The sequence below is a fragment of the Dermacentor variabilis genome, chromosome 11 (assembly GCF_050947875.1).
Source record: "Dermacentor variabilis isolate Ectoservices chromosome 11, ASM5094787v1, whole genome shotgun sequence".
NCBI lineage: Eukaryota > Metazoa > Arthropoda > Arachnida > Ixodida > Ixodidae > Dermacentor > Dermacentor variabilis.
Genome location: NC_134578.1, coordinates 17,792,241 through 17,815,533, shown reverse-complemented (window position 1 = coordinate 17,815,533; position 23,293 = coordinate 17,792,241). Strand labels below are relative to the sequence as shown.

General features: G+C 45.3%; 1 protein-coding gene across 1 annotated transcript in view; it reads right to left on the bottom strand.

Annotated features, from left to right (window-relative positions):
• LOC142564715 (venom metalloproteinase antarease-like TtrivMP_A) overlaps window positions 1-15,634 on the bottom strand; it is a 31,929-nt gene extending 16,295 nt beyond the window's left edge. Inside the window, exons 1-4 of the mRNA XM_075675850.1 lie at window positions 15,481-15,634; window positions 4,906-5,078; window positions 3,565-3,657; window positions 1,627-1,765 (exon numbers count right to left, since the gene is read on the bottom strand). Coding sequence (XP_075531965.1) covers window positions 1,627-1,765; window positions 3,565-3,657; window positions 4,906-5,078; window positions 15,481-15,526 — 451 coding nt within the window. The 5' untranslated portion in view covers window positions 15,527-15,634. The remainder of the gene's footprint in view (window positions 1-1,626; window positions 1,766-3,564; window positions 3,658-4,905; window positions 5,079-15,480) is intronic.
• Between the last annotated feature and the right edge of the window lie 7,659 nt (window positions 15,635-23,293).

The following is a 23,293-nucleotide window of genomic DNA, read 5'->3' as shown; positions in this document are numbered from 1 at the left end:
GACACCCCGAAACGAGCAACAAGAAGAGCAGGCACAAAAAAAAAAGCAGGGCGATACGGCAAAAAATTGGCATACAACGCCTGCATCATCTCTTCGTGAAACGGGTTAATTGGGAGGCATCTGTATGCTGTCAACTGCAAGGAACTGTCACAGGTGGAATAAAAAACAAAACAGAAGTGAATGAACCAGCCTAGCTGTAGCTGTACCCATGACTCGCGCTTCTTTGTTTAAACGCGACACCGAAGCCACGCTAACGCACATATCAGATCCAGAAATTACTGTTAACATCGCTTCCAAGAGCCCAAAAGCTCACGTTCTAATTTCGTTTTTTCCACGGCCTGCACCTTCCGCATTCTTCAACCGCGGATATCAACCGCAGCTTTTTGCAGTGTATAGCAAGGTTTCACCCTTCTCCTCGTTTCAAACTCCTTAAGTGCTGTCCAAACCGGTCATGCGCGAGTTGTGCGCAGTTTACAGTGTACAGATGCTTCCAAATTACCACATTTCATGAAGAAATCGTGAACGAGTTGTTTGCAATTTTTGCCGTATGTCCTTTTTTTTGCGCCTGCTCTTCGTGTTCGTTTCGGGATGTCTTCGGCGCACGCGCGCATTCTCCTGTTGCAGCAAAACTTTTCCAATAAACGTTCCCAGTTGTCAGTAGCTCTTGTCCCCGTCTGTCTCGCTTTACCTTTTTGCGCCTTTCGTGATTTCACCGCAGTAAAAAAAAAAAGAAGGCACTCAACTTATTTAAAAGAATGTACAGGACACTCTTCACGTTGGGAGTGGTCAAAATTATCAATCACAGCTGACGAGCGCCACCATGGTTCAGCACTTCAGCCCTTCTTTTCACGTGCCATCTCGTTCAGAACTTGGAATTCACCGCATCTAGCAAACCGGGACATGTACGCATCAATGTCATTCATTAAACTACATTTTTTTACCCGATGTTGCTTGACGGGAAGTACAGCAGTAGAACCGGAAGATGGGTGAGGCGGTACTTATTCATTTGTTAATGCGAATAACATTCTTGACATTGTCAGAATAGTTTTCTTTCCGGCTATCTAGCTATATCCCTGTCCAACCCAAAACATGTAGTACGATCCCGAAGACACTGCACGCAATCTAAAAATGTGAACCATTTGCTCGGCTATGTGTCACTGGTTATATGGGCCGCTCTTCAATGAATCTCTTTGACGCCAGCTTGAGTATATGTGGCACTCGAACCGGGTTGCAAGTGGCCGGGACAGCATACCTGGGCATGAGCCCGTGAGTACAGCTGGAGCGCGGTTGTATTTTCGATCGCAATAAAGTAATACATCTTAAACCACAACTGTCTACCTATATAAGCTCGCGTGGGAGGAGTGCATGTGAACGAGACGGTTTTCTTGCTATGTAAGTTTGTTGTCAGCTGCAGTATCCCGTGTCGCGTTTTCGCCGCTCCCATTTCCCGTAGCGTGTGGTAATCCTTTCTAAATTGCCGCTGTACGTAATACGACGCACCGCATATTTACAAGAATTGTTTGTTCTCTTCGATTTCTCTTTACAGCCCAGTCTTAGCCCGGTTATGGTTAACCTACCTGCTTGTATCGTCTTTTTATTCACCAAATTTTCGAGCAGTTCGCCCACCTTTCTCTGCGTGCCGTAGAGTTCTGTCCAACATTTCATGCTGCTCGATTTCGTAGATCTTGTGAGGAACCACGCCGTCTTTCGATCTTTCTGCGAGCGGCATTGGCTCGATCCTGTGCTTCGGGCCCACCAGTCCGTTCTGGAGAGCGGGAAAGACAATTATGCGGGGAGTCACGATTGCACTCTTCATATTGTTCCGCGTAAGTTAGTGAAACGTTTCTTAGGGACACTGCAGGCAGAATTTTGGCATCGCCGTCGCCGTGATTTCAGTGTATATGAATAGGTACTACTTTATTTATGTTTATAACGATAGATCCCATACCACCAATCGTCAAATTTGCTCAAACCAGATCTTATAATACTGAGTGATTATTCCTCAACATCTTTATTAATCCAACGTGCAAGTAAAAAGTATTGAAACATTTCATTTACAGCACGCATGCCTTTTATCTTAAGTTTTCCCAAGTTGTTAGAAAGTGCGAAACATTATTATTGTTCGCAATTTGAAAGTGACGAAATTGTACTGGCGCTGCTCTTAAACAGGTATATGATGGTGGTGCCTCTGCGATGCCATCAGAGACCCTAATGGCATCGCAGATATCAGCGCCTGTCTTTGTGGGCTCTTTCTCTCTCTCTGTGGTCGTTCGTTTGCGCAGTTACAAAACTGTTTACGCTAATACAGACACATATCTTGATAGATTACTTAGATATATTTTATTTTTATTTCAAACAAGGTAGCTGTGCCGAAGGGCATTGACGGGGCTGTGTTTTGGTAAGACATGGCACTTCTGGCAACCGCTCAGTTCCTTACAATTTTTAAGTATGAGGACCTCACTGATGTTTTCTAATGTGCTACTTAACGTGCGTTTTGTAAAGGATATTTGCCTCGGAGCGAACGTACGTGTTCACAGCAGCATTATGATGCAAACTACGTGGTTTCAGGAAATACATGAATGAGGATGATCAACGTGAAACGGCGGGGCTCGGAAGAACACATTCTACGAGAGACGGAAGAACAGCAAAACAGGTGTGCACTTCTGTATTGCCGTTCTCATGTGGCTGGCAAATTGCTCAAATGCTTCAAAATCACGTCAGCGCTTCTAAGCTTAGAATGTTGGGAATCAAGGCTGGGAAGAATTTGTAATGCACCACACAGAAACTGTAACCTCAAAGGAAACGTTAATGTCAAGACACCACACACTGATCTTACTACAGTCAGGGGTTTAAGATCTATAAGTGTTTGTAGTAGCCCTGAAAATAGGAATATAATACAGCACCTGGAGGAGAAATCTTAAGCTTTTCTGCTTAGTACGCACGTTTGTAAGACACCAATTTATTGAAGCCCGATTTATTAAGCAAAGCAAGAGCATCGCTTGAGGAAGATAAAACAGGAAAAGCAAGGATGCCACGACGGTATGCGGGGGGTCGGCATTAGTAGTAGCGTGCATAAATGTTTTAAACACCAATTCTAACAATTACATAATATTGATTTCCTCTGAAGTGCAAACGAGATTTAAAGACTCCTAATACCGAAAAAAGTAAGCAATTAGCGGTAAATGCCTGAGAAATGCGTTAGCATTAAGTCGAATCTCTCTTAAATTCATTATTGGAACCGCGTTCACCACATTGAAAGGTGTTCAGGAGCTGGATATATATATATATATATATATATATATATATATATATATATATATATATATATATATATATATATATATATATATATATATATATATATGCATGCTATCTCATCCCTTCTTCACTTGTACGACATGACCGGCTTCCCACGCTTCACCTACATGTACATGTTTCCATATGGACTCTCATAATGCCCAGGCATTAAAACAGGCACGTAAAAAGGATCAGCACGTGTGCAATACCTAAAGCATGAACCAAAGCCCAACAATAGCGCATAGAAATTGTAAATGTTGTACGCACCATATGGACGCCGTACTCGTCTCTGGTCACAGCCACTGTGGCAATGTTTTCTTCGTCTTCGAACAGGTCCTTTTCGATGTCTTCGCCGTTGTACTGCACGGTATATCCAGAGTCAATCTCGTGCGAACGAACTATAGCTGAGTGAATCTCGCGATCCCTGTTGGTCGTCTTTCCCGCAAGATTGTGGCGCACTTTAGTAGGGCGAAGGATTTAAGTGCCTCGTGGGCCGAAAAATAATGCGTTGTCCGGCGTTATCGAAAAAAAAAATTGACCGTCCGGCGTTATGGCACCAAAATCCAACGTCATCAAGATTGATGTTGCCACCGACGACCATTGGCGGGAGTCGAACCCTCGGCTTTGGAGGGACCAAAATTTGATGGCACCAAAATTGATGTTGCCACCATTTTTCGTCGAACACACGACTAGTGGTGTCAGCTAAGGTGTCATTGATTAAGGCATAGTTAATTCAGATAAAGTAAATTAAGGCACTCGAACACGACATTTGGTGGCAGGGAAAGCCTCGACCTTTGGGTGGGACCAAAATTATGTTGCCACCATTGATGGTGGAATCCACGACCATTGGTGGGTGTCGAACCCAGAGCCTTCGGCGTTACGACAGAGTTGTAGAAGACAAAGACGAAAATGTTGGCTTGGATGATGGGGCGTTCTACTCCGGCGGCGGCTGCGTATGGCGCGGCTGAGCTGAGCGTATGGCGCGGCGGTGCTGCTGCCACTCTTCCTAACGCCAGCATCTTGTCAGCGAGTGTCCACGGTCAGCACCTCACATCTTTTGAGATGTTTGCCTGTGCGCGCATGACAACATGCTTGTTAATTTAGTTAATGAGCCCACTTAACCCAATTAGCTAATTAACCAAGTTGAGTTAATGAATTTATACGGCCGGTATTCTTACTTCGTATAGCTGTCAAATAATTTGCTTTGCCAATCGATGCTTCGCGTTTCGGCCGAAGCTACCGCGTATTTTTTTTTGAAGGTGCGGCATTAGAATATGTCAGGGATTTACATGTATTTACAGTTGCACCATACTTGTCTTGCATACAGTTGATATGGTTCAATTTGAATTCCTATACTTGTCGCTAAATGGTCCTGTAGCATGTAGGCAACTAGATGATGTATCGCTTCGCACAGATCATACTGTCCGTACCTTGATCGCACAAATATTTCAAGTCAGAACCAAGAAGGTACGAACGACGCCTCGTGCAATAGTTCCAGCAATACTATCAACATTGTGGGAATAGCGACACCTTATTTAGCGACACACTCTCCGGGACCGCTAATACATCCGGGGATCTGGGAGATTTCGTGTGTGCCTGTATACGTACAATGTGCGTGACAGTCTTTCCATCTTTTTCCGTGAGGACTCGCAATTCGGGCGCCGCTACCGATGCTTTCCGAAGGTTCAGCGTCAGTTGGTCGTGCACCCGCATCACCATCGCTCCATCTGACGACCGTTCCTCGAGCAGTCGAGGGTAGACGAGCCTTGGTTCCTCCAAACCTGCACAAAAAAGGTGGATCGGGCAACTCCACTGCCTATCAGCTGTCGGGCCCTCGTGGGGCAAAGGTTGAAGAAAACTGTAGAGTAGACTGCTGTAAAGCAGGCTGTAGAATAGGCGGTAGAGTAGAAAAGAAAACTGTAGACAGCTGGTACAGTATGCTGTAGAGTAGAGAAGAAAACTGTAGAGTAGACTGCTGTAAAGCAGGCTGTAGAGTAGGGAAGAAAACTGTAGACTATTGTAAAGCATGCTGTAGAGTAGAGAAGAAAACTGTAGAGTAGACTGCTGTAAAGCAGGCTGTAGAATAGGCGGTAGAGTAGAGAAGAAAACTGTAGACAGCTGGTAAAGTATGCTGTAGAGTAGAGAAGAAAACTGTAGAGTAGACTGCTGTAAAGCAGGCTGTAGAGTAGGGAAGAAAACTGTAGACTATTGTAAAGCATGCTGTAGAGTAGAGAAGAAAACTGTAGAGTAGAGTGCTGTAAAGCAGGCTGTAGAGTAGTGAAGAAAACTGTAGACTGCTCTAAACGTATGCTGTAGAGTAGAGAAGAAAACTGTAGGGTAGACTGCTGTAAAGCAGGCTGCAGAATAGGCTGTAGAGTAGAGGAGAAAACTGTAGACTGCTGTAAAGTGTGCTGTAGAGTATAAAATAAAACTGTAAAGTAGACTGCTCTAAAGCAGGCTGCAGAACAGGCTGTAGGGTAGAGAATAGAACTATAGAGTAGGTTCAAAACGGGCGTATACTGACGGATGGCTGCAAGAGTGACATGAAGACAGCACGCTACAGGGCAGTGCATGCGTGCTATGATGTCCCCTGGTGGTTGCTGTCTCTGTTATTCTGAGCACGATTGCTAGCATGTCGCAGCATCCATCCACATATAAAAGAGAACGTAGTTGTCTTTCCCAAGGCCTTTGCTTTTAAAGATAGCAGTGGAAATGGGAATTAATCTGTGGTCAAGAATAGTAAAAAGCGGATTTTGGTAAATTGATGGCAGAAATGTTGGTGAAATACAGAACCAAAGAGAAATGATCTTTTTAGCGCTATAAGTACTGTAGGTGTGGATGTTTCGCATTAACGCAACAGAAATTAAATAAATCACTGGCTTTGGTGCACCAGCGACCAGCCAGTTTTAAAAAGGATGCTGATACACGCCGTTCATTCATCCATCTTCGTGTTTGCTCACGCATCAATAGGTGCTGTCTAAATCGGAGCCCCAGTGACGGTGGCCACTTTGAGTAGCCGAAGCATATCTCGAAGGCTATGCTATTTTGCAGACTGCATGCTCCGAAACACGTCATACGCCCCATGTTTTGGACATCACCTATTAGACACAGAAGAAAGGTGAAGATGACGAACTGGGTGGCACCGGCCACAACGCCCGTTTCAGAGGGCGTGCACATAAGCTCTGTTCATCCATCCATCCTCAACTTTACCGTGAACTCTCCATCAGGGTTTAGGCTTCACGCAAGCACATTGCCATACTGTTAATATTATCGCGGATCACTGAGAACGGGAGCTTTATTGCGAGAAGTCGTTGTCGTTGTTGTTATCCTGAGTGGTTGTAGCGCAAGGAAGCCCTGTGGCACTCTGTCGGTACAACCGAGAGTAGGGAACGCAGTATTCTTCTATTGGGCCTGCGCGCACTGTCGCGCAAATCGTCTTTGTCGTCGCCATCGTGGTTCGATACAGGTAGGGGAGCGACAATATAAGCAACTCTAGAGGAGATGAAATCTGTAACCGCAAGGGCGCCGCCATGTTGCTACTCTGTACAGGTGTGCAGACGTAAACGACGAGATGTGATCCTCCAGACAAGAACGCACAATCAACGCGAGCCTGAGCTTTCCTCAGTGTAGTGGCGGCATCTAGTTCAGGCACCTGCAACCACGCCTTTTTGCACACCGAAAATTTTACATCAAAATTTTATAAATACCCATCTGATCTTTTTGAAAAATATATGGAATTGGCTTTACACGTCGTCCACACGTACGTTCTACGCGTTAATGCTCGTTTTTGTGTAACATTTTGATTTTTTTTCGTTTTTCAGAAATGAGCCACACCAATATGACGCCGTCTTAGCGATTGCCATTTCTCCTCTATACATCATTTTTTCATGCGCGCCACCATATTGCTGCGCAGTGGCGGCATCTATGGGCAGAAGGCATGCTGGCTTGGGCGAGCGCTCCGTTTTGCATGGCAGGTATACGTTCGGCGATAGGTTCATGGTGTTCGTTTTCAAGCTCGCGCGTTCTGTTTAGCATGACGTGCGTCTTCTACGCGCTAAATGGTTCTGTGAGACGTGCTGAAGCGGTTTAAGTCGGTATGGCCGGACTTTCTGCTGGCATTGAGGCGGACGGAACACGCAGCGAGATGTGTGCGCGCATATATTTGAGCCTACAATCAGCCTCGGAGATCAACTGTGCTTATCTGAATGTTCCATTCACTAATGTGACCTTATCACAGTATTGTCCTCCAGTTCTAAGCTGCGGTTTAGGAGAAATGAAACATACGCGACAATCGTAACAGCGTGGGCACCGTTCTGCTACGATAGAAGCTGTGCTGTTATACTTTGACAAGAGTTCAAACTGTTCGCTGCAGGTTGCATTGCGTGACTATTTGGTTCGATGTATGAGTTTTCCACCGATGAGTAAAATAGTTTTGGCTGGTAATAGCAGCATACCTTACAGTCTGAATTAAGCTTGTCCAGCAAAGCGACCGTTTACGAATGCGCGAGCGTCCTAAGCAGTGGTAGGTGCTGGATTACAGATATCTTTGTTCTATATAGCGCATGGTCCAGGCATACGGCATCAGCGGTTATATGTCTGAGCGTTGTGCGGCGTGACCTGCGAGGTCGTATTGCGGCGTTAGCCCGTTTTCTCTGGCTTTTTCAAGAAAGAGGATGATAACCGAATTATTTTTCGGTTGTGTTCGTTCCTTTCTCTACGACGCTCTCACACGTTTTACGGAAATTTTGTCCTCAAAAATAGCTATCGCATTCTTTTTAGGCGATCCCTCCCTGATATTCCGGCTGTATAGGGGCCAGAAAAGCAATGCCGAAGCACACGTGTGTACCGTGCTGTTTCACCAACCACAGTGATAGCTGTGTTGAGCAGTGCCATCGGCCTCATGCAGGAAGGCTAGCGTAGACGTTTAGTAATTTCAAGCCTACTAGACTTGAAATGCGTGAGAACGATGCCAGTGTATCACAAATATTTGATAGCACCTGTCGTTTAGATTTTCGTTGTTGCCTTAGGTTGGCCGTGCACGAGCATGCGCTCTTATGTTTTACTCCCTACGCCAAGCGATCAGACAGTGAGTTGATTCACCATTTATTGCTGGTAATACAGAGACACCGGTTTTCTTTGTTGAATTAAAACCTATATAAGCAAGATAGTTCACGACACATACACACACCGCGGCTGATTATGTGCGTCAAATTTTTACACCCCCAAGACATATTTCTGCCTACTGTTGTTACCGATGCACTGAAATGCTTCCCTGACGACCTTATATGAACGGACATGGCGTAAATGTCCCAAAGTACGATCTAAAACATTCCGAAATCGTTCCGCAGTACCCGACAGCAATGCTTTCAAGCAGCGCCGCGCCGGATCGCCCAAGCCAGAGAGGAGGAAAGTCTCTCCGCGCGCCCTATTCTCCTCGCCGGATGAAAAGGTTTATAGTTAGGCCGCTAACTCTAAGCACATTGCCTCTTGGCGACAACTGCTGGACTTTGTTTTAATGTCGCGAGATCGCGGCTGGTGTTTCTCGCGGAGACTTATCGTGTCGAATGCCAACGTGTCCGAGCTCGCAAATAACGTCGCCGCTCGTCCGTGGCTGGCACAAATGTCTCGGTCACACCTCAGGTGTCTGTGCACGGCCGTCGCACTGCCCACTGCTGTCCCCTCCCCTCCTTAAAAGAAAATAAAGTCTCTAAACTAACATCGGCGAAATGGCAGCATCCAGACATTTCAGAGATTGGTCAGGTATACATCTAAATACGAAATCCATGCGACAACGACGCACGGACAGCAACATCCCTCGTCATACTCTTGGCCGATGGAAGACGTGACAGGCCTGTGAAATCCATGAAACCTTTTAGATATGGAAACAGAATGACACCTGCGTCAGCGTACCGTCAGCGAAGGCCCTAACGGGAAGAAAAGGCCGTCGCAGATATGTGCAAATCCGAGCAACTCTTGCGTCACAAAGCGATTAATTATAAAATACGAAGGCGCCAAATAAACAGACACACTCAAGAGAAGAAAACGGGACAGGGCGCCTCTTCTCTTGTGTGTGTCTGTTTATTTGGCGTCTTCATATTTTATAATGAATAGCTACCAACTAGCCCAACGAGAAATGCTTTTAAGTCACAAAGCGAATATGTTGAGAGAGTTCTTATAGGCTTCTGAAGTCCTAGGTTTCTGGTTTGCGACTGCCTGAAATCTACTTTATTTCCCTTATTGGGAATGCACAAACTTCAATTGTTAGTGCCGCAGCCTTATAGCGATAGCAATTATACGTACAAATCGCCTGTGGCAGACAGCATAACTCTTTTTTTTTGTAATTGTGGGGTTTTACGTGCCAAAACCACTTTCTGATTATGAGGCACGCCGTAGTGGAGGACTCCGGAAATTTCGACTACTTGAGATTCTTTAACGTGCACCTAAATCTATAAGCACACGGGTGTTTTCGCATATCGCCGCCATCGGAATGCGGCCGCCGTGGCCGGGATTCGATCCCGCAACCTTGCGCTCAGCAGCCCAACACCACAGCCACTGAGCAACCACGGCGGGTAGACAGCATAATTCTTGTCGTTGAGCTGGCATATTCTTAAGAAGCGCACATTACTATCACTAGAAATCGAAACGCGTATTCAAATAAAAGACGAAAATTCACTAATTACCTTCCTACGCAATTACTTTACCCCACATATTACAATTTACAAATGGTAGCCGTTGAGTGTAGAAGACGTGTCCACTTGAAGTGAACTTCCAGGATGACACCAGTTTCGAGATATTTTTTCCCAAAGTGTGGGATAAAAGACACGGGCGTTCCATTTGCTTTTGTGCTTCAATGCATGAAAGGGCGTTTTGTTAAGAAAGTGGAACAAAGGTGGATTTTTATGGCGGATTTGGTCACGCGTACCTCGAAACTGGTGTCATTCTGGAAATTTATTCCAAGTGTATACGCCTCGCAAACTCACTGGCTACAATTCATAATTTGTCCTGTGCGCCGCAAATAATTAATTAACAAGTTGATTACGTAGTTTTGTTACTCAGTTGAATACGTGTTTCGATTTCTCGTGCAACTAATGTCCGCCTCTCTGAATGATCCAGCTCAAGGACTAGGACTATGTTATCTGCCACGGGCGGCTTAAAAAAAAAAAATCCGGAAAACTTAAAAATAATAACCCCGTGTAGATGCTCCAAGCGAATTTCTGCCGCCGTAGGTGGCATCAACGTCAAAGTCGCCTTGAGGTACGGCATAAAGTCGACAAGGTCGCGACCGTTTCCCGTATGTCGTAGGTGCGAGGAAAAACGTGCGAGGGCGAACTGAGAAGGTTGGTGGCTTGAAGAGCGCCATCTTCTCGGGCGCGGAATGCGAGGGCAAAGGGAGGGAGAGGGGAGGGGGATGGGAGATGAGGGAGGCGCTAGAAGAGGAGCAGGGGGGGGAGGTAGGTTAGCGCACGTCTCCTGTTCACGCTGGCCGTGGCTGCGCATGACTTGCTCTGTCTTGGAGGTAACACGTGGCGGGTGCAAAGATAAGGCGACGCTAGATGGCCGATGTCTTCGTGTGCGCTGTGTTCTCGAGCGCCTAGTTCGCGTTGAAACGAGAGGCAACACGACGGGGAACTTGCCCTGTTGCTGCTGGCCATTTTCGTCACGCCAGCGCTGTGACAGCGAGAGGTTGTGGTCGACAAGTGAATACCTGTTCATATTTGCGCGAACACACGTTACACCATGCTTGTTAATTTAATTAGTAAGCGAATGTTTACTGCAATTTATACGGCTCATAAAACTAAGAACTTTGCTTCGTGTAGTTGTCTAATACTTTGCTATCTGATATATGATAACAAGATTGCTATAGAAAAAAGTAAGCATAATAACCCTACCAACCGCCTCTAGACGGGGTTGTCGCACCCTACAGAAGTAACCCAACACATACTCTATACTAATGTAAACAGGTATTTTTTCTTCCCTCGGTCAGGTAACAACTGGAACAATCTGCCACTCGTAGATATAGAGAGTGCAGATGTTAATTCATTCGCTCGGGGCGTTGCTTGCGCAATCTTAGGGTAGTGTTTCTATTCATTTTGTATTGCAGTACGCTTTGTTTTGATCCTGCACTGAACTACATTTTAAGTGCGACTGTGATCTGCCATCACCATATTATATGAGCATGACCTTGTGTACTTGTACTAGATTGTTTTTGACATTGGTATCATTCTCGGTGGCATATTTCGGTGCTTTTGCACTTGGGAGTAACCTTATGCATTTCTTATATCTGGTATTCGACATTATGTTTCTATGCAGTACTTGTATCTGTTTCTTCGTCACTCACTATACTATATAAGCGAAACCCACTGTGATGTAATATTAGTTTAGTCGTTTTCTTCTGGACACCTCGCACTTTCATACGGAACCAATCTGTTGTCAATTATTTTGTTACTTTTAGTTCTACACTGTGTAGATTGTTTAGGTGACTTTAATCTTGTGCACTATGTCCCTTTTAAGGTATCACTCACTCGTACCTTGATGATCAAAAATAACGTGCAGCGCGAAGGACAAGGACTGCGAGAGACGACGTACACAGCGCTGACTTCCAACAATATTTTATTGCGTTGCCACATCGTGTGTATACAATAGGGGGCATGCGCAGCAAATGAAAGGCAGTCACCAGGGGTGTTCTAACAGCAAGCCACTGTACTAAGAGCAGGGTCACTTGAAAAAAAAAACGAGCATTACGATTTCTATCTGTTTAGATACGTGACTTCACTAGGGGTCAGCGCTACACAGGGGGCCCTAACGCACATACTACCAAGTTTTCTGATGTAATCAGCTTCCACAATTTTCCGGGTGAGCTGTGAGCTGTGTCTCGCTAAAACTTCAGTATCTTCAAAGAGGGGCATACAGCCGCAGTCCCGCAATGGATGCCCAAGTGGCCTTGTACAGTGCTGTGGACGTTGTTACAGTGCTCTCTTAGACGATCGTTTAAGCACCTACCTGTCTATCCAACATATTTACTCCCGCAAGACGGGGGAATTTGGTAGACTACATTCGTTGTGCACGTTACAAAACGTTTTCTGTGCCCGACAGAGCAACAACTCTGATGCGATTTAGGCGCGTTTACAGGCTTACAGAGCCTTGCCACCTTATCCGAGGCTGAGAAAAGGACTGTGATTCCTGCACGCTGCCCAATTTTCTTTAGCCTATGGAAGACATCATGCCCATATGGTAGCACTGCAAACCTGCGTCTTTCAGCCAGCTGGTTCCTTGACTGAGCGGGCTCATCATGTTTTGTGCGCCTCAGAAGCTGTTCCGCTAGGGCTGAAATTAAGGCCAAAGGGTAGCCAGCCCAAGAAAGGCGATCAACCTGTGAAGCAAGGCTATGTTGCATCTCGTGTGGGCAAGATTTATTGAGGCTGGTAATGAGACATAACTTCATAATACATCGTTTAACGAGCTTTGAGTGTGCGGAGTTAAAGGGCAAGAGTGGCTTCTTACTTCTCTGTTCGAAGCACCGGCACACATGTTTGTTAGCAAGGCACAGCCTGAGATCTGGAAAGTGCAAGGAATCATCAATGGGGACCTCATGCGTAAGTGCTAGAGGCTCCAGCTCTTAAAGATCCCCAAGTCTTCAGAAACAGCAGGCTCAAAAGCGTGATCAGTGCAATCAATAAACCATTTGGCCTTAATTTCAGTCATAGCGGAACAGCTTCTGAGGCGCACAAAACGTGATGAGCCCGCTCAGTCAAGGAACCAGCTGGCTGAAAGACGCAGGTTTGCAGTGCTACCGTATGTGCATGATGTCTCCCATAGGCTAAAGAAAATTAGGCAGCGTGCAGGAATCACAGTCGTTTTCTGAGCCCCGGAAAAGTTGGCAAGGCTCTGTAAGCCTGTAAACGCGCTTAAATCACATCGGAGTTGTTGCTCTGTTGGCCACAGAAAAAGTTTTGTGACGGGCACAACGAATGTAGTCTACCAAATTCCCCCGTCTTGCGGGAGTAAATATGTTGGACAGACAGGTAGGTGCTTAAACGATCGTCTAAGAGAGCACTGTAACAACGTCCACAGCACTGTACGAGGCCACTTGGGCATCCATTGCCGGGACTGCGGCTGTATGCCCCTCTTTGAAGATACTGAAGTTTTAGCGAGACATAGCTCACAGCTCACCCGGGAAATTGTGGAAGTTGATTTCATCAGAAAACTTGGTAGTACGTGCGTTAGGGCCCCCTGTATCGCGCTGACCCCTGGTGAAGTCACCTATCTATACAGATAGAAATCGTAATGCTTGTTTTTTTTTTCAAGTGACCATGCTCTTAGTACAGTGACTTGCTGTTAGAACACCCCCGGTGACTGCCTTTCATTTTCTGCGCATGCCCCCTCTTTATATATACACACGATGTGGCAACGCAATAAAACATTGTTGGAAGTCAGCGCTGTGTATGTCGTCTCTCGTAATCCTTGTCCTTCGCGCTGTACGTTATTTTTGATCATGAATTACCAACTAGCCCAAGCAACCACCCTAGTTCGTGCCTTAAGTCTGGCATCCAGACTGGCAGCACAAATAAATAAATAAATAAATAAATAAATAAATAAATAAATAAATAAATAAATAAATAAATAAATAAATAAATAAATGTCCCAACCCAAGTTCTGGCGTGTATAAAGAAAGCCGGGGTGAATGGCTGAGTGTTAATTTCCATCACCAGAGTTTCCTAGGTATTTCCATGAACGAGTGTTTCTGGATGGTGCGCCCAATAAAATAATGTCGTGAATGAAATTCGGGACCTAGCTCGTGCATAGCAACAGAACATGGCACGCGCCGAGAAATCGCGGCGCCCCATTCGCAACGTTTAAAGTTTGTCTTACACGGAAATAATGTGACAGGGAGAGGACTAACAGCACCGCGTTTTTGTAGCGATGCCGTTGGCGATGCCATTCCTTTTCGATCTATTTTCGGGTTTCGTCGGTGATTAAAGCGACGCACGTGTGCAAAGCGCAAAAGGCGAGGACTGAAGGAAGGACATAAGAACAAGGCTTACACGATTCCCCTGACTTGCGGAAATAAATACGTTGACCAAACAGCTAGATGTTTCAATGAGCGATTGAAAGAGCATGTTTACAGTTTTCACACCTCCGTGCAAGGTCATATCGGCATTCACTGCAGAGACTGCCATTGTGACCCTGAATTTTAAAAGTGCGTCGTAATCTCCAAACACCGGGAAAAGCTTACACGTGAAATCGTAGAGGCTGACAAGATGCAGCGGCTGGGTGACCGCTGCATCAGCATGCCGTCTATTGCCCTCACCGAAAACGACATCAAGTAGCTGGCTGTGTTGCCTTAGGGTTTCATGTGTGGCATAATGCAAAAGTTGTTTTTTGTTACTTTGGCTCGTGTGTATAGTTCTGGCGATTTCGCAAATAAAGAGCAGTTGAAGTCAGCGCCTGTGTTGTGTTCTTCCTTCAGTCCTCGTCTTTTGCGCTGCGCACACATGTCGATATTGAATCACCAACTAGCCCAAGCTTCTACTTTATCAAGACGACGCACCGGCCGGGCTATGAATGAGATCGGCCAGCCTTGAACGGTGGGTGATCGGTGAGCGGTGAGTGGCACAGAATCGATCGAACGGCATCACTACAAAATTGCGGCCCAGCTATTCAAGTATATACTGTTGTTCATTGAATGTACACAAATGGGCATGTAGACTCTCTTAGAGCGAGCTATTCGAAGAAAAAGACACAAGACAGAAGCACCGCAAGCCTACTTTTTGAACAAAATCAATAGAGATGTTAAAAAACCTAATATTAAAAGCGTGCCATGCGCACGCGCATCAAGTCATAGAAGAGCACAAACTCATCGCGATAAAAACGCGCGCACGCACGTATCTGAATGACTCATTTTTCAAGTAGCTGCAAGAGCAAACACAAAAATTCGCCAGCCAATAAATTTAAATAATTTCGTTGCAGTCCACAAGGAAATTTCGTGAGTCACTCAAACCACATCACCTGAATCAATGACGCACTTACGTGCTTAAAGGAATATTATTACAGGCCCAATGTTCTTCTCAAATTAAAATCACTAACATGATAGAATTGAAAAATCACGTGGCATTGTGTTGTGCAAATTAAAAGATAGCGCAATCGCGAAAATAGAGCTCTATGTCACTACCGATGTCGTCTTACCGTTCGCGGAAAAGATACACAGAAGGAACACGCCAAAGAAATACATCGTGTTCTCCGCCTCAGAGTCCGTCGATCTTTGGCACTTATGAAGACGAGACTGCTGCACGTTTTAAGACATTGTCAAGCGGCCTTCGCCATCGGCAGAACGCCCAACTTAAGGTCGGTGCTTGGGTCGACAATATCAATTTTGCCAGATTTTGCCATTTGGGAATCGGAGCTGGAGCATGTCGGCTGAACGAAACGTCCAACACCATATGCGTTGCGTTTCAAGCTTTCTATAATCACCGCCGAGTGACCTTGAGTGTGTTCGAAAGACAGCAGCTACAGCATCGTCGAAAGAGCAGCATTCGTGCCTATCACAATCAATACTGGTCAAGAAGCACATGTCGTAGGCAAAATGCATAATTGTAATGTACATTCAAAGCTTACTAAAACTGAAAAAAATGATAGTAATTTAGCAGTCATTTCTGTATTCTAGAACGCTCTAATACATTGACATTCCACCTCGACTTAATGATGATGACGATCGATAATTTCTAATTGCACTTCCTTTATCAGGGTGCTTTTAAATTCCCAAGCATACATAACCTAGTTACATTTTGCTATATATATTACAATCTAGCATTCTAACTATCTCTAATTTATCTTTTAATGTTACCTATGACAGTGGTGATCCCGTCTCCATATCTTTCCTGCTGTTTGTATGACCAAGGTGCCAGTTACCTGTCGCTGCTGTACACCATTGATCAGGTCATTTTCGTATCATATTTGAAGCCTATCGCTTCTCGAATTGAAGCCACGCAGAAGTTAGCAGGAATATGGAGGCTTCATTTGATGAAACGTGGTCGAGAAAAGGATGCCTAAGGCTGGTGGCAGCGTTGCATTTTGGAGCAGCTGTTTCGCGAGAAACGGTCGAAGAAAAGCAAAACGACTTTAGCCGAACTTCAATTGGTTCGCATGACACAGTAATGCTGTCTTTTTTTTAGACAATCTTTTCTTTAACCTCAATTGAATCAGAAGGCTTCGGCAACTCAAGCCATGCGCATATTCGTGCTTCTTTATATACGTGAATGAGTCAATACAAGCTTTAACTTTTGGTTTCAGCGCTACTGGTGGGTGTCATTACATCTGTGTCCTTTTTTTACGCGCGCTGTTTTATGTCTTATATGATGCGTTTCACAAGGATCTTTCAGTTGAATAAATCAATGAGAAAGATTATTGAAACGCTGTGTCAGTCGAGGAACGGTATTGTGCTACACTTGAAAGAACGCAGTCACAGACACCCATGATGTCTGTGGAGTCTTTTTTTCCCATGCGAATAGCTTTCTTTGCCGCTTTCGATCGGTTTCGTAGTTGTCGGTGGTGAAAGAACAATCGTAGATGGTCAGTGAGCGGCAGACTTAGCAAGGAAAACGTTCGTTCGCTCGTTCGCTCGTTCGCTCGTTCGCTCGTTCGCTCGTTCGTTCGTTCGTTCGTTCGTTCGTTCGTTCGTTCGTTCGTTCGTTCGTTCGTTCGCTCGCTCGCTCTCTCTCTCTCTCTCTCTCTCTCTCTCAGACCATTCGCTTACACTGACATTCTTCATCGAATTTTTTTCCTGGCTTACGCACAGAAAGGGGCACCTGTTGTGAGAGGAAAGCTTTAAAGTCGGCTTGAATCGAAATTGTGACCAGCTCTTGAGCACGCCGAAAGAAATAAAGACTAAAAATACGTATAAATAGAAGTGTTGATGGAAAAGAAGAAAATGTCGGCTTGAATGAGCATGAATTAAAACTCTTCAAACACAAATACCGCCCACACTCGTGCAGGAAGTTGACGATTGCTTTGAGGTATATCGCAGCGAGGGTGAGGCTCCGGTTAAGTTCACCAAAACACCCTTTAAGACTAAGGTTGATTGTTGAATTTTGACAAAAGCTCTGTCAATGATTTAAACCACAAGAACACTTCACAACGGAAGGTGCGATCTACAGAACGATAAATTTAATGCAGAATGATGAGAGAAACGTTGAGATAAAAGGGCAGCAGGAGAGCGTACGTAAGTGTATGACATCGTCGTTTGTTAAATTAAGCTGGAGGTAAGCAGTTCGTGTTATGCCTCAAACAAGTAGACGGCGGTTTTTAGAGCAGCGCAGTGGGCGCCTGAAGAAGAAAAGCGCAATCGGGAGTAGCAGACGATCATATGAATTTGTGAGATTAGGAAACATAAAGGCACACAGTGTGCTCCCATTTGGTCTAAGACGCCGACTTTGAGCACGGGGGGTATGCGATAGTCTTCAATTAACTACCTTGAGGCTAACTTGGGTCTCTGGGTACGTGCCAGTAGGTGTGTCGATCGATGATGACAAATATTTCGGCGGTATCGAATCCATGACCCAAACATTCCTGAACGACAGCAACACAACGCTTTGTGTTTATTTCGCTAGTATGTGTTTCAGTGCTCCCACGTGTTAAAGTTCTATTTTTTATTATTATTTATTTATTTAAAGCCAATATAATTTTCTTGCGCATATGTAATGGGCTTGAAGTCACCGGTGGCATTCACTGCTTCGACGCTTTCCAGTTAGACGTAATTTGACTTTATAAATGTTCCTGCACTTTCATTAAAGATAAAACATACAGTCATCTTTACCATCGGCACCGTCCCCGCCATAAGGTCAGCGCTTGCGTCCACAATAGCACTTTTGCTAGATTTAGCCATTTGCGAACAGGAGGTCGAGGCTACCGGCTGAAAATGCAGCGCTTTGATTTCTGGAAAATTATAGTTTCGGTTCCCTGGTAACGTCTAAGACAATAGGATGTATTTGTAGCCCTCAAAGAGAGGCGTTCTTGTTTGTTGGAGTCCTCGCACAAGGGCACTGGGACGATAGGTCACAGAACACGGGCAGTGCAGGAACAAGACAATTTACTTGTCGTCATGTTCCTTCTTGAAGCCGTTGGCCGCTGCGCTTTTTTTCTGCAGTACAATTACATCCCCGGGGGATCATAAAGCCGCCGCGACAACCTATGGGCAGTATAGGACAGGTAGATCGTGGCAATTCTTTAGCCGAGGAATATGCCCACTATCGCGCCCTCAGTGGCGCTCGTACGAAGATGGGTCAACGGGATCCACCGTGTAGTTCACAGGAGACATTTCCTTGATGACGCGGTAGGGATTCTGGTCCCTCGATAGTAGTTCGAGTGAAAGACCAGGGCTGCTTGAGGGGATCCAAAGCCGGACAGGTGTGTCGGGAGCATAGAGCGCATGAGGGCGGATTTAGTATCCCGATGGTGCTTCTGACGATGTTGATCTTCGGAGCCATGTGTGCGGGCATCCAGAGAAATATTACAGTATTTGGACATAAATAATAACTACAGTTAAACAGTGCACTGGAGTATATCTGCTCAGAATCTTCCTTTTTTTACTGCTTCTTTTAATGAGAAATATGTGGGCAAGCATTTGCACATTAAAACGACAAAAACGAGAAACTTTTCTTTTTAGCGGCGACAGAAAGATGGAGCTTCTTTTACGACACGCCGCAAAAATCTGACAAGGTGAAGATTGAGCAAATGCCTCGTAAAATATACCGGGAGATTTTTCTTCTTTTTTTTTACTTTTTAGCGCGAAACCTTCTCCCAGTCCCCATCGCAAATTTTGGTAATACACTGGCAGCTGTAAAGCGCCTTCTAAGGAATTTTTTTTCAGCGACATAAGGAATTTTTTTTTCAGGTCCGTTGATTATCGGGGGAGATAGAAGAAATAAACTATCTTCCACCATGCGGCCAGGAGGCAAGCGTGCCCTCACAACGGAGAAACTCTCTCCCTTTGCTTCTAGTAACGTTCCCAAGAGTAGTTCTCTCCCTTCCTTCTCTCATACCGGAGCCGAAGAGCGTGCCGCTGCGTGAGCCCAGCTTTCTTTCTTGCGGCTTTGCGCTCTACTCAATGGATCGCGTCCATTGAGTAAAGCGTGACGAAACACGCACTGCCAAGAGAGATGTGCGCGTGTGACCGTTGCAAGGGCGCCACAAGAGGACAGAGCAATGAGCGTGGTTTCGAAATCGTTTTCCATCGTAAAGATATTCGTAGACAAATATTGATGTTGTTCCTCACCCATTTCAAAACAGTCCGTACAGAGAGCGCCGGATTCGTCAACAACTTCGGCAACGAACGGACATCAATTTGAAAGGCAGAAGCGTTTTCTTTTGTGACAGTGACCCTTCTCAGCGAGGCGTGAACGCGGGATAAGTACAAGCAAGCCCAAAGGAGCACACATCATCATAATCATTGTAGTCGCCATATTCTTCACCGGCGTATTTATGCACACCGCCGATGGAAGGATTCTTCCGCTAGCCTCCAATTACTCCTGTCTTGCGTCATCCAACATCATCCTATGCCTGCGAATTTCTTCATCTCCCCACACCACCTGGTTCTCGACTGTCTCCTGCTACGTCCCTCCTTGATTTGCTTCTGGCAGTATATTATGTCACTGATTATCTGCTACACACACATCATGGCCTTGTCAATTGCACTTCTCCCTCTTGATATCAGCTACGATATCGGCTACACCTGTTTGCTCCCGAATCCACACTACCCTGTTCTTGTATCGTAAGATACGCATACCACTTTTTGTTCTATCGCTCGTTGCGTTGTTCTTCTTCTCCACGTTCTCCGTCATCTTCCAAATTCCATTTCTGCACGTTATGGGGGGTAGAATTCACGGATTGCATACTTTCCAAGGATGACGGTAAGCTGTCGTTCACGACTTGGAAGCGCCTTCCATAAACGATTCAGCCCATATTGACTCATCTCGAGATTTCCTTCTCGGAGTCCGCGGCTGCTGCTTCAATTTCCCGAGATAAACATGCTCTTGCACAGCTTCAAGTGGTTAACCACTAATAACGATGTCTGGTTTAATCGAAAAGCTATTGACCGTTACCTTAGTCGTCTGCACGTCAGTCCACAAATCAACTTTAAACTGTCGGTAGGAGTCATGAACCTTTCGCTGCAAATTATCTTCATCATGTTCGGAAAGGACTATGAAATCTACTTATCACAGTTTGTTAATGTATTTCCTGTTTATCCTTAATTCTAATCCTAGCCAATCTAGCATCTGAAATGCTTTATTGCAAGCATGCAGTATGTGTAATACAAAGGATCCGCAAAAACTAGTCTTGCTGACTTGCTTACAAAGCAGCCGTCACTGAAACTATAACAGCGAAAGTTACAAAGTTGATTAGGATAATGAGGGCGATGATGAAGAGGACAATTCCGGTGACTGAGGCGAAGAGAGTACTACTGTCTTTGAACCTTACATTGGGCTTTCTTGTACTAAATATTTGCAATTTACGTGATCACCGCCATGAGGACATAGTACGGATTATTTTGGGGCACTTTATATGTTCATAAGCATGCCGGCAATAACCTGTGCCCTTCAGCGAGAAGCTCTGCTATCTCTCTCGAAAGAATTCCAAACAGCTACTACTCTAGCAAAAGTGTTTTCGACTCATTACCAGCCAGTGGAAATTCAACTTGGTGTCCAATGTAGATATAGACTCTTGTCCCCTACAACCGTTTTTGTAAGCATTTGTCAAAGAAAATAAAGACTTTGCGACGTCTTCGACCTGTTCACGCACCGGCGAATGAACAAATGCTGTGCTCCCTGGTTTCAATTTTCTTGCTTATCGCGCGAAACTGTTCTCTACTGTTTTGTGACATCGAGTAGAGCGCCTCAAGTTTGCCGTTGATGTAATGACAATGTCTTATAGCATTTGGCACAAAATGGACTTTGCACTGCAACTATTTTGTCCGGTGTCCGAATTGAAACCAGTGTCCCCCAAGTTCCTAATGCTGTACCTGAATTATTGACAATCGTTTGTTGCGTCATTCCGAAGTGAAACGGGGAGGAACATTTCGTGTCTCAACTCATTCAGCACTGCTAGCCTGGGTGGCTGATTGTGTAGAATGCTGCAAAACTGATAGACGCCCGGACTGCAGTAGTGGTGTACTAAAACGAAGTTGTCTTTTCCGAATTTGCGACAGATTCTGGAAAACAATAATGGATGCTTTGACGCGTGTGGAACATGTCCCTGCCTGTGAAATATAATAGCGGTATTTTATGATAACAATAGTGTTGGACATTTTCACCCACCTACGTCACGCCTACAGCGATTGTAGTGCGTATTGTCGGGCAGATTGTTATGGCGGACTACTGAATATTTAAAATGTCGCAAAATATTCGTTCAAACGAACTAAAGCAAGAGAACCGAGCACGAGCTCATGCATGGAGTGCCACAGTCCAACGTCTTCAGGCGCTCTTTCTATAACTGCGTCATTGGTGGACTTACCTTGAAGTCTGCCGTCGAGGATATCATTCGCATTCTAAACTGATAGGTCTTGATTTGGGCGTCTGGGTCTAGAGCGCATTCTTTATAGACGGCACTGCAATATGGCCTGGATATTGTGGTGTGTTCAATGGGGCTGGTTGGTTCATCTTTAGAATAAAAACAGGAACAGCGCAACACAGGACGATCGAGTAAACAGGACAGAGCGCTGTGTACTGTTTACTCGCTCGTCCTGTGTTGCGCTGTTCCTGGATATTGTGATACAGTTCATAAAAAGATCTGAGCCGCTGTGCCACATACTAAAACATCTGTCTTACATTTCACCTTATATCAGCTAGAAGTTTCCGCCTTTTTAATGTGATTAGTATTCTTCGCCTACTTCAGCCGTTTTATATCTATCTATCTATCTATCTATCTATCTATCTATCTATCTATCTATCTATCTATCTATCTATCTATCTATCTATCTATCTATCTATCTATCTATCTATCTATCTATCTATCTATCTATCTATCTATCTATCTATCTATCTATCTATCCTCTCACGCCGACCCAGTCGCCCAGGTTGGATTACTGGCTTGAGCCACTCAAGATGGCTCAAGCAGGGGTAGACGACCTGGGCCGCCAAAATATATTCGTGGTCGTGATGCTGTCACGGTCGTTCCGTATTCGTCATTCCATGTTGGTGATTTGACTCTCGTCATGTCATCGTTATCACCCCTTCTACGCCAACCCAGTTCCCCAAGTAGTCTAATAGCTTTGGTCACTAAAGTGCTCGTGGTCGGGATTCCATCCTGGTTGTTACATCGTCGTAATTCAAGCATTTTCTTACGCCGACGACCATCCGACTTTTGTCACGAGTCTTCTTTCGTCACGACGTCGTCTTCACACCATCGTCGTCATACAGTCGCCCTGCATTCACTGTCGCACCGCTGCCGTGATGCCTTCTCGGTTGTTTCATCGTGGTCACACCAGCATCGTTATCCGACTCTTGTCATACTGTCGTCGTCACGCCACGCTCGCCGTACAGCCTTCGTAAAACAGTCGTCGTCATGTCATTGTAGTCATCCATCATCAGCAGCAGCAGCAGCAGTCCGGCTACGTCCACTGCAGGGCAAAGGCCTCTCCCATATTTCTCCAACTTCCCCGGTCGTGTGCTAATTGTGGCCATGTTGCCCCTGCAAACTACTTAATTTCATCCGCCCACCTAACTTTCTGCCACCTCCTGCTACGCTTCCCTTCTCTTGGAATCCAGTCCGTAACCTTTAATGACCATCGGTTATCTTTCCTCCTCACTACATGCCCTGCCCATGCCCCCCCCCCCCCCAATTTCTTTTTCTTGATTCCAACTAAAATGTCACTCGTGCACTCGTCACCAAACCATTGTTCCCATAAATTTATTATGGCATCATCGCCAATGTGTCGTCGTCTTACAATTCCAGTCATGTGTTCGTTGTCATACCACCGTCGTGATGCCGTCATGGTTGTTCCATCGCC